Here is a 13911-nt window from a genome sequence, read left to right on the forward strand (position 1 = left end):
GGATCAAAGGAAAATACCAACTGCCCCCTAACCCATTCATATGTGCCACGGATATAGACTGCAGTGCTTTGAGTGGGAATGGCCCTCATAGGCTTACACACACACACACACACACACACACACACACACACACACACACACACGGAGTGGAATTGTTTGAGAAGGATTACAAGGATCGGGAGGTGTGGTTTTGTTGGAGGAGGTGTGTCATTGGGGGTGGTCTTGGAAGTTTTGAGAGCCCATGCCAGGCCCAGTCTCTTTCCAGCATCATGTCTGCCTGTGTGCTGCCATGCTCCCTGCCATGATGTTAATGGACTAACCTCTGAAGCTGTAAACCAGCTCCCAATTGAATGATTTCTTTTGTAAGAGTTTTCTTGGTTATGGTATTTCTTCACAGCAGTAGAGCAGTGACTGACACATACATATGTATAATTTACATACAAACACATATGGTTTATATATGTTTGTATGTAATATGTGTGTGTGTGTGCGCGTGCATGCGTGTGTGCAAATCCAGGGCTCTGATGTTCTCTCCAGGCAAGACCTGCAGCCACCAGACTTTCCTGGGACAGCTTTTCAAGGGATGATGGCTGCTCCAGGGAGCCTCAGATATGAGCTCCTCAAAGAATAGAGAACCTCGGAATCCAGAGGCTTTAGAAGAAGAGAAAGGCCTTGAGAAATTAGGGCAGGATCAAAAGTTGGGGGGCGAGTTGCCAGGGCCCCCAGAAGGGTGAGCTTGGCAAGAGAGGACACTCAGTCTGCCTGAAGAGCCAGTTCTCACACGGACTGGGAGTAGGACCCTGCGTAGGAAGTCCACCCATTTAAGAGGCTCAGCAGAGACCTTAGGACTGAGGGTCCCTCGCTCACACTCAGCGCCTGTGCTAAGCTCAGCTGGACTCTGCCATCTATGAACCATTCATCTGGGGAAAACGCCCATCCCTCCCCAAGCCTGCTGCCCAGAGAATCACGATTTCAAAACGCTATAGCCTAGAGGTTATGTTGCTTTTCAACTGCAGTGGCAGGGAAGCAGGCAAGGCCCCTCCCTGAAGCCTGAGTTCCAAGCCCAGGTTGGATGGTCTCTGTCTTCCATGGGGCAGTGTTACTTGGTACCTGGCTTGCCCTTCAGGGCGACAGGCTCGCTGGGCTCTGAGGGATCACTCATGCCGTACTGGTTCAAGGCTCTCACTCTGAAGACATACGATTTCCCCTTCTCTAAGTCCAGGAGGGCGAATCTTGGGGACTTGATGGGTGTTTCCGTGCTGATGGCCTCCCAGGTTCCACTACCGATGACGGACTAAGGAGCAAGAGAGCCTGGAGTTGGCTTAGTGGCTGCTGGAGCCCAGCTGTGGGCTGGGCCCCACCCCTGCAGACTTCTAGAGCAGCTGTCTGCAGCTTGGATGGCCCCTGGGCACCTGATTTCTCCTCTGTCTTCTTCCTCAACCTCCCCCCTCTGATGCCTGCTGAGCCCCTCCCCTAAGGCATGGCCAACACTAACTGGGTTCCACGGTGGCTCACACAGGACTAATGGCGCTCATACTTGTAGTCACCTGGGCCCAAACCCTTAGAACGGGAGGCCCAAATCTATGCATTAGCCACAAAGCTAGTTGACTTCAAAACATATTCAGAGCCTGATTCTAATTCATTACTTCCCACTTCCCACCACACCCTTGCTCCAGGCCAGCTTCTCTAGTTGCCTGGATGGCTTAACTTGTATAATTGACCCCTGATGTTTTAACTTTATTTTTTTAAACTTTTCTTTCCTTCTCTTCCTTTTCCCTTTCCTGCCTCTTAATTTTTTTAAATTAAGAAATATATTTATTTTACAATTGTGTGTGTGTGTGTGTATGTGTGTGAGAGAGTATCCAGAGGCCAGAAGGGGGCATCCAATCTCTTCAATCTGCAGTGACAGGTGTTTGCTAGGTGTTGGATTCTGAACTCTGGTCGTCTGAAGGACTGCTGAGCTGTATCTCCAATTCCTTTTTTTTTTTTTTTTTTTTTTTTGAGACAGGGTCTCATATAGTCCAGGCTGGCCTAAAACTCAGCTGAGGCTGGCCTTGAACTCTTGATCCTCCTGTCTCTCCCTTCTAAGTGCTGAGATTACAGGCATGCACCACCATGCCTCCCTCTGGCCTTTTCTTCACTAGCTGTCAGAGAGACCTTTTCTATCCACAAACCGCTCGCTCTCTGCTCCCATGCCCTTCCGACCTGTTACCTAGCCCATCCCTGTGACTTGCATCCCCTCTGGCCTCTATCTACCACATTACTTTCCTTTATCCACCACATTAGTCTTGGGTTTTCATTTTGCCCTCCAGCAGCCCAGGTCCTATCTCTCTGGGCCTTTGTACTTTGCTGAAGTCTGTACCAGGAATGTTCTAGAATGTTCTTGGCTCCTTACTTCCTATAGGGTCTTACTAAGAACTGGGAAGGCCTCCAGTCATACCTTAGACTTCAGAAGCCTCCCATTTTACGTCTTATTCCTTGGCACCCCACCCAACAATAAACTCTTGGCCTCATTATTTATTTATTCATTTTTTTACAGTCTCAGATTGTTTCTCAGCTCCCCCCGCCCCCACCTCCACCATATCCCCGGGGCCAGGGTGGGTCTCTGCCCATGGGAGAATGAGTGACTCAGGCAATGAATTCTCAGGAAAGCCTTGCAGGGTGGATGGTAATTTCCACACCAGGGAGGGAGCGTAGGTGCTGAGATTTTATTTGCTGACATGCCTGAACTCACCCACCAAGCAAGATTTGGACAGGGCATGTAAACTCGGATGTGAGCGGTACTAGCTCAGCTTACTCTGCTACATCAGTGGCCCAGAAGGCAACTGCTCCCAAGCCTCTGGGAAGATGGAGGGTCAATAGCCATAGTGCGGACCCTCTGACTCTGCCTCCCTGGCTCTTCCCCAAGGCCCACATGGCTGTCATGGCTAAGAACACACACACACACACACACACACACACACACACACACACTCACCACAGGCTTCAGTGAACGCTATCACGCACCTCCTGGGTGCTGGTCTCTGCTCTCTGCACATTCAGGAGACACATGCATCTGATATTGTTATTAGGTGTACTGTACCAGAGGAGAAACTGAGGCACAGAAGGGTGAACACAAACCATTTGCTCACATTTGCTCAAGGCCATCCTGTGACTGACTAGCAGAGGCAGGCTTTGAGCCCAGGTCAGCTCCTACTCCAACAGCCCAGAAAACAAATCTCTTTTGTGCATATGTTTGTGTGGGACTAGCATGTGGGCATGTGTGTAAGTGTGTGTGTGTGTGTGTGTGTGCAGCCAGATGTTGACACTCTTCCTCATTTGTTTTCTACCTTATTTTTTGAGACAACCTCTTGCTGAACTCGAGTGTATTCACTGGCTAGACTGACTGGCCAGCAAGCCCTGGGACAAATCCTTCTAAATGCACTCACCAGGTTACAGTAGCCCACTGCCATGCCTGGCTTTTTACGTGGATGCCAGGGTCCAACAGTAAATATTTTAACTATCTTCCCAGCTCCACAAATTTTCAATTATCTCCAGTCCTCTTAGGCCAGAGAATTAAGAGCGGCCCTCTCTGGATTATCAGAGATTGTGATTCCTCCCTAGACATTTTGAATTTATGGATTCAGTTAAGTCCTTATGACTTAAGTCTACTAATCCTGCCTTCAGGGAGGGGAGTGAGCTGCTGTTACCAGCCCTGTACCATACACACAGCCCTGGCTATGTGTGGTACTCTTCCCTCACCCCCTCTGTCCCGGGCAGACTTCCCAGTCTAGGATGGAGGATTCACCGCAGAGGTTAGGAAATAGGCTCAGACTCAGTACTGAATCCCATCAATGCTGTCCTCTGATTGGCCTTGTCAGCTTCCTCCTCCTTCAGTCTCTCCTGCTCTGCCTCTGTCCCAAGTGAGTATCACTTCCTAGAACTAGACATGCCCCGCACCCCTGTCTGAGAAATAAAAGCCTCACTTCCCACCCAATATGGCCTTGAGTGCCGTCCCCTAAGTGTGACACTATGCCATTGACCTGGAGGTAGGAAGGTGTCGGGAAACCAGTGGATTCCATTATTGTTACAATTGTCTGACCCTAGGGTGCATTATTTGTGAGTATCTAAACTTTCACCATAAAAAGGCCATGTAGTCCATCCTCCTGCCTCAGAGTAAGGCTTTGCTCAGGCCCTTCCAGGCAGCAAACTCCCATCTCTGAAGACCCCCTAGGCTGTTCCTGGGGTTCTCCACATTGTGCGTCTCCTCCACAGAGTCTATTCTGGGGGTCTGTGTTCTCATTCCCATCTGTACCTTTTCCAGAGTGTAAGTCAGCGGGGCTCTGCCCCGGGGGCGTGGCTCCTCCCAGCTCAGAACCGCATAGGCTTCTCTGATCTCGCTGGCGTGGACATTGGTTGGGGCTGAGGGAATGGTCACAGCATCTGGAACGAAGCGTCAATCAAGGGAGAGCTGAGTGGGCCCTCAAAGGCCTTCAAAGACCCCTAATCTCAGCCCTGCATTCCACAGATGGTGCTAGGAACTTGGGATGGTGGGGAAGGGAGGGAGATTGTCCTAACTCATCCAGCAAACCTACACAGAGATGGAACCAGACTCCAGTCCTCAGAGACCTTGCCCAGGGCTCTTCCCTGGAAGCCATTTATTCCACAGAAAAGCACAGCCAGGCAGTCTACAGGACATGCCCCACTATCCCTTATGCTTGTTTCCCTCTGGCTAGACCCTCCTATACCCTGAATACGAATAGCTCCCTGTCCTGCAAGTTCCAGAACTGTGCAGAAGCCGGCTCCAGGGGCGGAGCCAGGGAAGCTCACACATACCTTCGAAATCATTTTTGCTGATGGTGATCTTACTGCCCAGGTCATAGGGAATCTCTAGGAGGCAGGATGGAGCACAGAGGATGCAGTCAGGAGTCAGCAAGTCACATCAGGCTCTGTATCCTGCCTGGTCCTGCTTGGCCTGGAAGCCCCAGCCATACTAGGTATGGGCCTTTTGGGTCTAGCTTTCTTGGAGTCCAAAGTGGGCCCTGTCACTTGTGGCAGATGGAGACAGACACATGGGGCTATGTGCTTAGACTTCATGGAGTTGGGGCAAACCCAAGCAAGTGGCCTCCAAGGGCTGGGGGAACTGTGTCTCCAACACCCCCAGACATGGGGCCTTTGAGGGCACCTCAAGTAGCAGCTCTGGGGCTGGAGAGATGGCTCAGTGATTAAGAGCACTGGTTGCTCTTCCACAGGTCCTGAGTTCAATTCCCAGCAACCACATGGTGGCTCACAATCATCTCCAATAGGATCTGATGCCCTCTTCTGGCGTGTGTCTGATGATAGCTATAGTGTACTCATATAAATAAATAAACCTTTTAAAAAAAAGTAGCTCTGATTGGAGTTTGGATGGGTGTCTGCTAGGAATGGGTCTAGTGTCTTCCACCAGACTAGCTGTTTCTTCCTTCTCTGAGGAGGGGTTCCCAAAGACAGGACTGTGCCTCCTCCATCAGATTAAGGAAACTTAAGAGTAAGACTGTGAGTTCTCATCACACTAGGGCTAGGTATTGTCTTTTCTGCCTGAGACTAGGGCTTTCTGGAGGTTGGCTTGGGAGTAGTGTTAGACTGTCAACTTGATTTATAATCACCATGGCAACAAACCTCTGAGTGTCTGTGAGGGAGTCAAACGAATGGAAAGACCCCTCCTAAGCATGTGCCACACCATTCTCTGGGCTGGGGTCCTGGACTTAGTAAAAAGAAGAAGCTGAGATGGCCAGTGGTGGTCATGCCTCTCTGTGGGCGGGTGCCTGGGCTCGCAGCTCTTCTGCTGTGATGGACTGAACCCCCAAACTGGAGCCCAAACAAGTACTCCCATTCTTAGGTTTTTCTGTTAGGTGCTTTGCCACAGCAGTTACAAGGGGAAACCAGGCCACCTCTTCCTGACTGAGGCAGTCCTTTCTGAGTGCCCTGCCTGAGTCCCTACAGTGTCCCCTCAGGATCTCACCCGTATTCTTCTGGACTGCATCATAGTCACCCGTGACAACTGCTTCTGAGGCCTTGGAAGGGAGACTGGTGCCGGCTTTGCTGATGGCGCGCACTCGGAACCGATAGCTCTGCCCTTCAACGAGGCCTTGGATCGGGCACCGGCAGGTTCCCCCGGGGGCCTTAAGGCAGGGCACCCACTCCTCCGAATCACCCTGGCACCTGTGGAAATAGACCTTGGCTTTCATCTCTTCTCAGTCTGTTTCCCGTGCTCAACCGCAGCTGCCTTGTGACCCTGGGAGTCTTCTCTCACTTAGAAGCCTTGCTCCAGCCCAGGCCTCGAGGCCCTTCACCGTCTCCTGCCACCACACTGATTGGAAGAGCTTGCTGTGTTTCTGACACCATGACGGGATCTTCACCCCTCCTCACATTTTTTTCTCACTTGCCCTTGCCAATCACTCCACAATGGGGTGTTGTAGAGAGAATATCTCGTGTATTGTATGGATGTATCACCTGTCAATTAAAAAGCCAATGGCCTATGGCTTAGGCAGGAAGGATTCAGGGATAAAGCCAGGAAAGAGCCACTGGGAATATGTAAGGAGACAGATGAATGGTACCTGAGCACAGGTATCCAGCCTCGTGGCGGAATGTAGGCTAGAGTAAATAAATGGGTTATGGTTCTAGTTGGAGAAGAGCCTAACTATATGGCCAAGGTATTTGTGACTATATTGTGAATCTGAGTCTTCTTTCTAGGAGCACGGGGCTGGGAGGAGGACGCAGACCCTAACTTCTACAGGGCATGCAAGCTCAGAGAGCTCGGAAACTGAGTGGAGACCCAGGAACACACACAGAGATCACTGGGCCCTCTACTCTTAGGCCTGGTTTTCTTGCTAGCTCCAGCCTCAGTGTTTATAGCATGTGAAGGCAGTAGTGAATTCTGTCTCTCCGCCCACCCTTCCCCACTCTTAGCGTGTCCCTCTCTGGCGTCTGACCTAGCCACCAAATGTACAGGTGCCCAGGCTTCAAAGTACTTAATGGTTTGTCCCAGAATTCTAGGCATCAATGTGAAAGAGATTTGAAAACCTGGACATCTTTGTACTATTCCCAACCTGTTCCTTCCTTACAGATGGGCCCTTGCCCTGTCCTGAGAAACATGGATGAATGTGGGGGGGCGGGGTAAATGTGGATGCTGAAGGGCCTCACCCCCAATTGGTTTTTGATCTATCAATAAAGATGCCAGTGGCCAATGGCTAGGTGGAAAGAAAAAGGCAGGACTTCCTGTAGGTAGGAGAGAGGAAGAGAATCAAGATACTTGGGAGAGAGAGATGGAACGAACTTAAAGCTGCAGGGGAGATCTTCCAAAATGTAGGCAGGAAAGGAAAGCAGCCCACGGAAGGGCAGCCTGAAAACATATTGGGCAGCAAGACCAATGGGCTCAGAAGGAAACTGAGCAGCAAAATTAAAGGTAGATTTGGGAGCTGTGTAGCCAGGGGTACTGGAGGGAAGGGCACGCTAGCCGTGGGAGGCTTAGAAGTGCCCAGCCATTGAGTTAAAAGCTTATTAAAAGCAAAGTAATGTGTGTATGGATTTCATCTACAGATCCAAGATAGCTCTGGGGTGGGTGCGTGCCTGCAACTCGCTGGGAGCTCAAAGTGGTGTAGACAAAACTACCTGCTACAGATGAGAGTCCTGACACGAAGCTTGCTTTTTCTATCCCTTGTGCCCCACCCTCCCATAAGCTGTTAGTCAGTACCCCGCCCAAGGGGCTCTCTCACGCCAGAATACAACTCACATCTCAATGGAATAGCCAATGATGGTGCTGCCCCGGGTGTCGCTGGGCGGGACCCAGGTCAGGGTCAGGCAGTCTCTATGCACATTCAGACACCGGACATTTAGTGGGGAGCCTGGGGCTCCTGGCTTCTCAGCTGCAGCATCTGAACCCAGGAAAAGAAGGGGTTCGTCCTCAGCCCGAGGCCATTTGTCTGTCCCCCCAACTTGTCTGATCTCCTCTTCCCTTGAGTCCTCCAGGGTCTCTGTTCTGACCTGGAGGGCCAGTGCCATGGGGCTAAGCTGGCCCCCACCAGACAGCAGCATCTAGGATGGGCAACAGTGCCTGTTTTACACCAAGCACCTGGGACGGGCAGCAATATGTATTGGGTGCCTGTTTTACACCAAGCACCTGAACAGTTGACATAATTAGTCTGTGAGCTCCAGAGCGAACTCCATTCTGGGGGTGGGAAGCTGAGTCTCACAAAGGAACAGCCACATGTTCAAGGGTACCCAGCTCACAGTGACCATGCCGGAGGCCTTATGTAGACAGGGTCAAGACGCTAGACATCAATAGCAAGGAGGGCCTTCCAACACTGTACAGAGCCCTCCTTCCTGGTCCCTGCCACTCCTGGTCCCCACCACATCTCCTCTTGGAGATTGTGGAGACTTGGCTGTGTCCTTTGGATCCACAGGATGCTATTGTAGGGACCCTTAGAGACCAACCTGACATCTTCATAGTAGAGGTACCCAAGTTCCAAGAGGGTAGGAGCCTTGGATGGAGTGGTCACCTTACCTCTTATAAAGACATAGGCGCTCTGCTCCTGCGGCCCAAAGGGCGAGGCGACTCGGATTGTGTAGAACCCCTCGTCCTCTTTGTAGGCACAGGACACCTTCACGGAGGCCTGGCGGTCTGCATAGAGTATCTGCCTGCGTGTTGAAGACCTCAGTAGCCTGCCTGTGGACGGGAAGAGGGTCCAGTGTGAGCTCACGGGCGATCCTGGCCTCAGCCAAGAGCTCATAGAGCTCTTCCCTTGAGTCCTCCAGGGTCTCCGTTCTGACCTGGAGGGTCAGTGCCATGGGACTAAGCTGGCCCCCACCAGACAGCAGCATCTAGGATGGGCCTGTTTTACACCAAGCACTGGGGTCTTCTTTGGAGACCCCGGAAGGCTCACGGGAGGCCTGTGTGGCTGAAGGCTGAGGCTCAGGGGTGGGGTGGAGGTGGGTATTGAGGACTATCAGGGATCTGACCACATGGGCTCTAAACTCTCCTCTGAGAGATCCGAAGGACAGCATCAGGGCTCAGTGAGGGTGGGGTTGAAGGAGAGAGCAATGGTTTAGGAAGGTGGTTAGCAGGCAAGGAGCTAGGAGGGCTGTGGCAAAGAGAAGGAGCCTGCGTGAGGTACAGAAAGAAACTCAGCGACGAGGCTCAGGGGATGGAAGTAGTGATTTTTTTTTTTTTTTGAGCTAAAGTCTCAAGTAGCCTATGTGTCCCTCTGACTTCTGCTCCTCTAGCCTCTGACTCCTGAGTGCTGGGAATGACAGACAGATGCTTTCACGCCTCACTTACGTGGTCCTGGGGATAGAACCAGGCTTCCTCTCTGATAGATAGGCAAGCACTCTAGCCACGCAGGAAGTGGGTCTTACTGAGAGATGAGAACTCAGAAAAGGGCCAGGGTCTCACATGGTGAGGAGGGCAGAGGGGACAGAGGTCAGTGGAGAGACTCAGGTCCCCGAGCAGGACCTTGAGTGGCGCTCTGGGAGCGGCTTTGCCCTGAGCTGCCTTGGAGAAGAGAAACTTGCTCCTTCTCCCTCCCTGTCAGCACTCTGTTATGAGTGATAGACAGGTTTGAGAAAACACATCCCTCTTGTTATTGCAGCTGTCCCTCAGGCTCCCCCACTCTGCCCTGCCCAGCAGGTGCCACCTTCCTGGGCTCAAGGCAAGGGCACGGGGAGGGTGGCTGTGCTCCTTGCCTTTAGGTTTCAGGCCTGGCCACAGTCAGGCTCTGAGGGCCAGCTGCCCTCTGCTCTCACAGAGTAGCCTGATCTAGCCCTTTGCCCGGGCCACCCAGGAGCTCTTTATTCTGAACATGTGTTTGGGGGGGGGCGTGGCGTGGCTGACCTCTGGAGTGGGGATGCATGTTGCCCCTGGATTGGGAAGGATCAGGGCTCTGCCTCAGAAGGCCCATGGGCTCACCATCTCTGTACCACTGGATTCTCTGCTCAGCTTCTAATACATCGTCTGAGAACAAACAGGTCAGGGAGAAAGGCTCTTTCTCTTGGGCAAAGATTGGCTTCAACACCGATGTAAACTCCGCGCTGGGGCCAAACATAGATCCTGGGTGGGGACAGAAACATGAGATCAAGGTCTTTTGAGACAGCAGACTGTCTTGAGTCTAAATGGGAGTAAGGACTCTTCTGGGCTGTCCCCATTCCTCTGGGTCAGGGTTCAGTTTGTTGTTTGTTTTTTCGAGACAGGGTTTCTCTCTGTAGCCCTGGCTGTCCTGGAACTCTCTTTATAGACCAGGCTGGCCTCGAACTCACAGAGTTCTAGCTACCTCTGCCTCCTGAGTGCTGGGATTAAAGGTGTGCACCACCATGGCTGTTGATTTATAGTTCTTATAGGTACATCAGTAGGGAAAAACGCCCTGGGGTGGGATGGGGGATCAGCACCTGTGACAGTCTTCCATCAAAGGATAGGCTTTGAGGGCAATGATGACTCTCCTGAGAAGAGCGGTGGTGGTGGAGGGATCCCACATACCCCGCACCCATCCCCAGCCCACTTACGTTTAAAGATCTCCGAGTCAAAGCCAGCATCTTTCCCCAGGTAAGCTGCCAAGGTAAGACAAATGTAGCTGGAGACATCTCAGACCCCACAATCCTCCTACATTTGGGGATATGATCGTGGGTGTGGGTTTGAGTTCTGACTTGTCAGTGGCCCCTGAAGCAGCTCTGGGGAAACCCTTTTACGTTGCTGTCCCTCAGTTTCTTCCTCAGCAAAATGGGAGCTGTGATCGCTCCTCAATGGTGTGGGTTGTGAACAAATTGGGTTTCATGCATAAAGCCCCTAGTCAGTGTCCAGCACACAGTAGGTGCTTCATAAATGCTGATTTTCCTCTTCTGTCTGAACTTGCTGATGGGATCATACACTACCCTCAAAGGGGATAATCCTGGCCAGAGACTCTGGAGGTATCATCACTGATAGGGTTAGCTGGAGGTTCATAGTGAAGTGGACATGACCCCCCAGAGCCAGCTACAAGCAGCTGCCCCCAGCTTAATTCTGCCAACTCTCACAGATGGAGAAACTGAGGCCGAGTGGCCCAGGCAAGCCCCAGTAGCCTGTGATGTGCTTCTAGCCCCCAGCATGAGGTCTGGAAGTGGTACAGGTAGGTTCCAGGGGATACACAGAGCTGGTGGGAGACTCAGTATTAGAATCTGGAGCCCTGCCTCTGAGCACAGGAGCATGTATAGAGACCCCCATGTCACCATGGAGACAGACAGAGGGCAGCAGTAGTGTCTGTGAGCTCATGCCTTCAGTAGGGATCTTTGAATTGCTGGCCTTGATGGAGGGAGGGAAGGGCAGAGGTATGGAAGGAGGGAGGGAGGCTGGATAGGGAGACACAGTGTATGACCTTGTGTTTCACTCTGGGCACAGCCTATGGGGCAGCTCAAATGTCTACACGGAGAACCTGGCTGGGTGACAGGGACAGCTGCCTCCCAGGAGCTATCTCAGGAATGCACAGACCGTAGAGGACTGCAAAGGACAGTCTAACAAGATTGTGACAGGCAAGGAGGGCAGGGCTGGACAGCTGCCCTGGTTGGGCAGGGGGGAGAGGGAGAGAGACAGAGAGCAAGAGTGAGAGCGAGAGAGAGAGAAAGAGAGACACAGAGAGACAGAGACAGAGATTTAGAGAATCAGAGACAAAGAGACAGAGAGAGACAGAGAGAAATAGAGGTAGAGAAAGAGAGACACAGAGAATATACTACTTAGGGCCTCTCACTCAAAAGCCCTGGAAAGCCAGGTATGGCATTCACAGAGGAACAAAAGACAACATCCTCTCCCAAGAGCGGCACATCACACTTATCTGGACCATTACACTGAACAGCCGTGAACATCAGAGAAGGGCTCAGGGCTCCATTGTAGAGTAAACCACACCTCTAAGAGATTAGGGCGTGGTTTCCAGGCCCTCCACAGCAGCTAAGGCAGAGCCAGGATGGGAACCCAGGTCTGGCTGAAGCCTGGCTATCTAACATGCTGTAAGCGGTGACATTTGAATGTTCAGGGAGCAACCTCTAGGAGCGATGAGTCCGGTAGGAAAATACACAGGAGAAAGCCAAGAGGGACAGTGGAAGGGGGTGAGGAAGACGCATCCTTTGTCTTTGCTCCTGGCTCGCCCTCTTGGAGGCCCTCATCCGGATGGCTCTAACAAGCTATGGAGACGGGCTGTCAAGGTCACCTGGGACAGTTGGCTAGGTTCTTTCTGGTGGTCTGTCAGGGGGCAGTGAGGCCTGAAACCCAGTCTGTTCTGTCCTCCTCTTATAGGACAGACCCCTTCCTGATCCATTTACATATGACACAAAAAGTTTAGTGACTGACCCATGCCTGTTATGACCCTGGGGACAGAGCTAAGTTCAAGGCTAGCGTAGGACAGAGACGGACTGTATATACTGGATGCATAATGAGTGCTGAGGGGTCAGGGAATCCCCATTTCTCCTCCTGGTGGCTCTCCACACACTCTCTGGGGACAGAGCTTCCTGCTTATGCCATCAACTCATCTAGTTGGCCTTGCTAGTCTGAGAGAGGAGGCTCTCTCAGTGCAAAGGCCTCTAGGTCCCCAGTCTCAGCTCATGTGCCATCTTAGGTTCATGGCTGTCTGCTAGCCATGGGCTTGTGGGGCCTGGCCTGTTGGGGATGGAGGACTTACTGCGGATGAGGACTTTGGCAAAGGAAGAGGCCTGGCCGTAGGCGTTCTTCACCAGCACAGTGTAGGTGGCCGAGTCCTCCACCGTGCACCTAAAAAGGAGGGAGGGGAACCCCACAGGATGCTAGGCTCCATGAGGAACACATCCCTCGCTGGGTGGCTCCTCGAGGAACTCCTCCCCAGACCCCCCGGCCTTCCCCCCTAACATGGGGAAGACCCAGGACTGTGTGTCTTTGGGCTGGTCACTAGATTTCTATGAAACACTAGGGATATGACATCGGCCTACACCAGCTCAAGGGAAAGGGCTTTGAAAACATCATGTACCACCCTGCCTTGTTATTACCGACTGTAGAAGATCAGAGAGATGGAGCGATTCTCCCAGAGTCACATAGCTACTGAAGTTCAACCCAGTGGTCTGCGCCTCTTTCCAGGCACTGCCTGCCTCCTGCCCTATTGACATCTCCAAGTCAAAAACCATGAACAGATTTCTTTCCTCTGAGGCCTAGTGCCAGTCCGTGCCAGTCCATGCCAGAGTCAGGCATAATGCCCAGATCTTCTGCTTCAGGCCTGGGTCTCACCACGAGCCAGAACAGCCCCGTGTGTGCCCCAAAAGAAGCTTGACTTGGTTCCCATCCAGGGTACCCCGATGGAGTAGGTGAGAGGAGGCGCCTCTCTTGCTCCATCAGCAAGCCAAGAGCCTCCCTGGTGCCCTGTGTCCCCTGGCACCTCAGGCAAGAGCTCTCTTGCTGGATCCCCAAGCTTTGCCCTGGTCCCTTAGGCCTTCTGAGGATGGCGAAACCCGGGTACCAGAGCCCAGGGTTAGCCTCAGTGGTGTCATGGGGGGGGATGGGCCAGGCTCTGTCTGTGCTTTACCTCCTGATCTCCAGGGTCAGCAGCCCGTAGTTGTTGGTGATACGGTACTTGCCAGCTGGAAAGAGGCGGGGATCGATCCGGATGTCGTTCTTGTACCTGTGGAGACACAGTAGCTGTGGTGACTTGGGGGACATACACAGACGAGGATTTCAGCCTCAGCAATGTGCTGCTCTTCATTTGGCTACACTCCTGGTGGGACTTCCACTGCCAGCCTCAGTTGTCCTCACTTGGAAAATGGGAGCACACAGGGCTGGCCCTGAACACGGGGTTACCTCTGAAGGGCTGCTTTGCCCCTGAGGGTAACTCTGCCTTGGTCCTGATCACTGTAGCTGCTCAAAGATCCATTCCAGTCTGCGGTAGCTGACAGAGGCACTCCCAGGGCACACCAGAC

The 13911-nt window shown here is 52.4% G+C and overlaps 1 protein-coding gene across 1 annotated transcript in view; it reads right to left on the bottom strand.

Annotated features, from left to right (window-relative positions):
• Myom3 (myomesin 3) overlaps positions 1–13911 on the bottom strand; it is a 51622-nt gene that overhangs the window by 29885 nt on the left and 7826 nt on the right. Inside the window, exons 5-14 of the mRNA XM_021161113.3 lie at positions 13521–13616; positions 12651–12739; positions 10513–10557; positions 9923–10063; positions 8522–8683; positions 7751–7892; positions 5981–6180; positions 4816–4869; positions 4295–4422; positions 1111–1294 (exon numbers count right to left, since the gene is read on the bottom strand). Coding sequence (XP_021016772.2) covers positions 1111–1294; positions 4295–4422; positions 4816–4869; positions 5981–6180; positions 7751–7892; positions 8522–8683; positions 9923–10063; positions 10513–10557; positions 12651–12739; positions 13521–13616 — 1241 coding nt within the window. The remainder of the gene's footprint in view (positions 1–1110; positions 1295–4294; positions 4423–4815; positions 4870–5980; positions 6181–7750; positions 7893–8521; positions 8684–9922; positions 10064–10512; positions 10558–12650; positions 12740–13520; positions 13617–13911) is intronic.

Source organism: Mus caroli, unplaced genomic scaffold, assembly GCF_978045245.1.
Source record: "Mus caroli unplaced genomic scaffold, Mus_caroli_1 scaffold_6, whole genome shotgun sequence".
In the NCBI taxonomy this organism is placed as follows: Eukaryota; Metazoa; Chordata; class Mammalia; order Rodentia; family Muridae; genus Mus; species Mus caroli.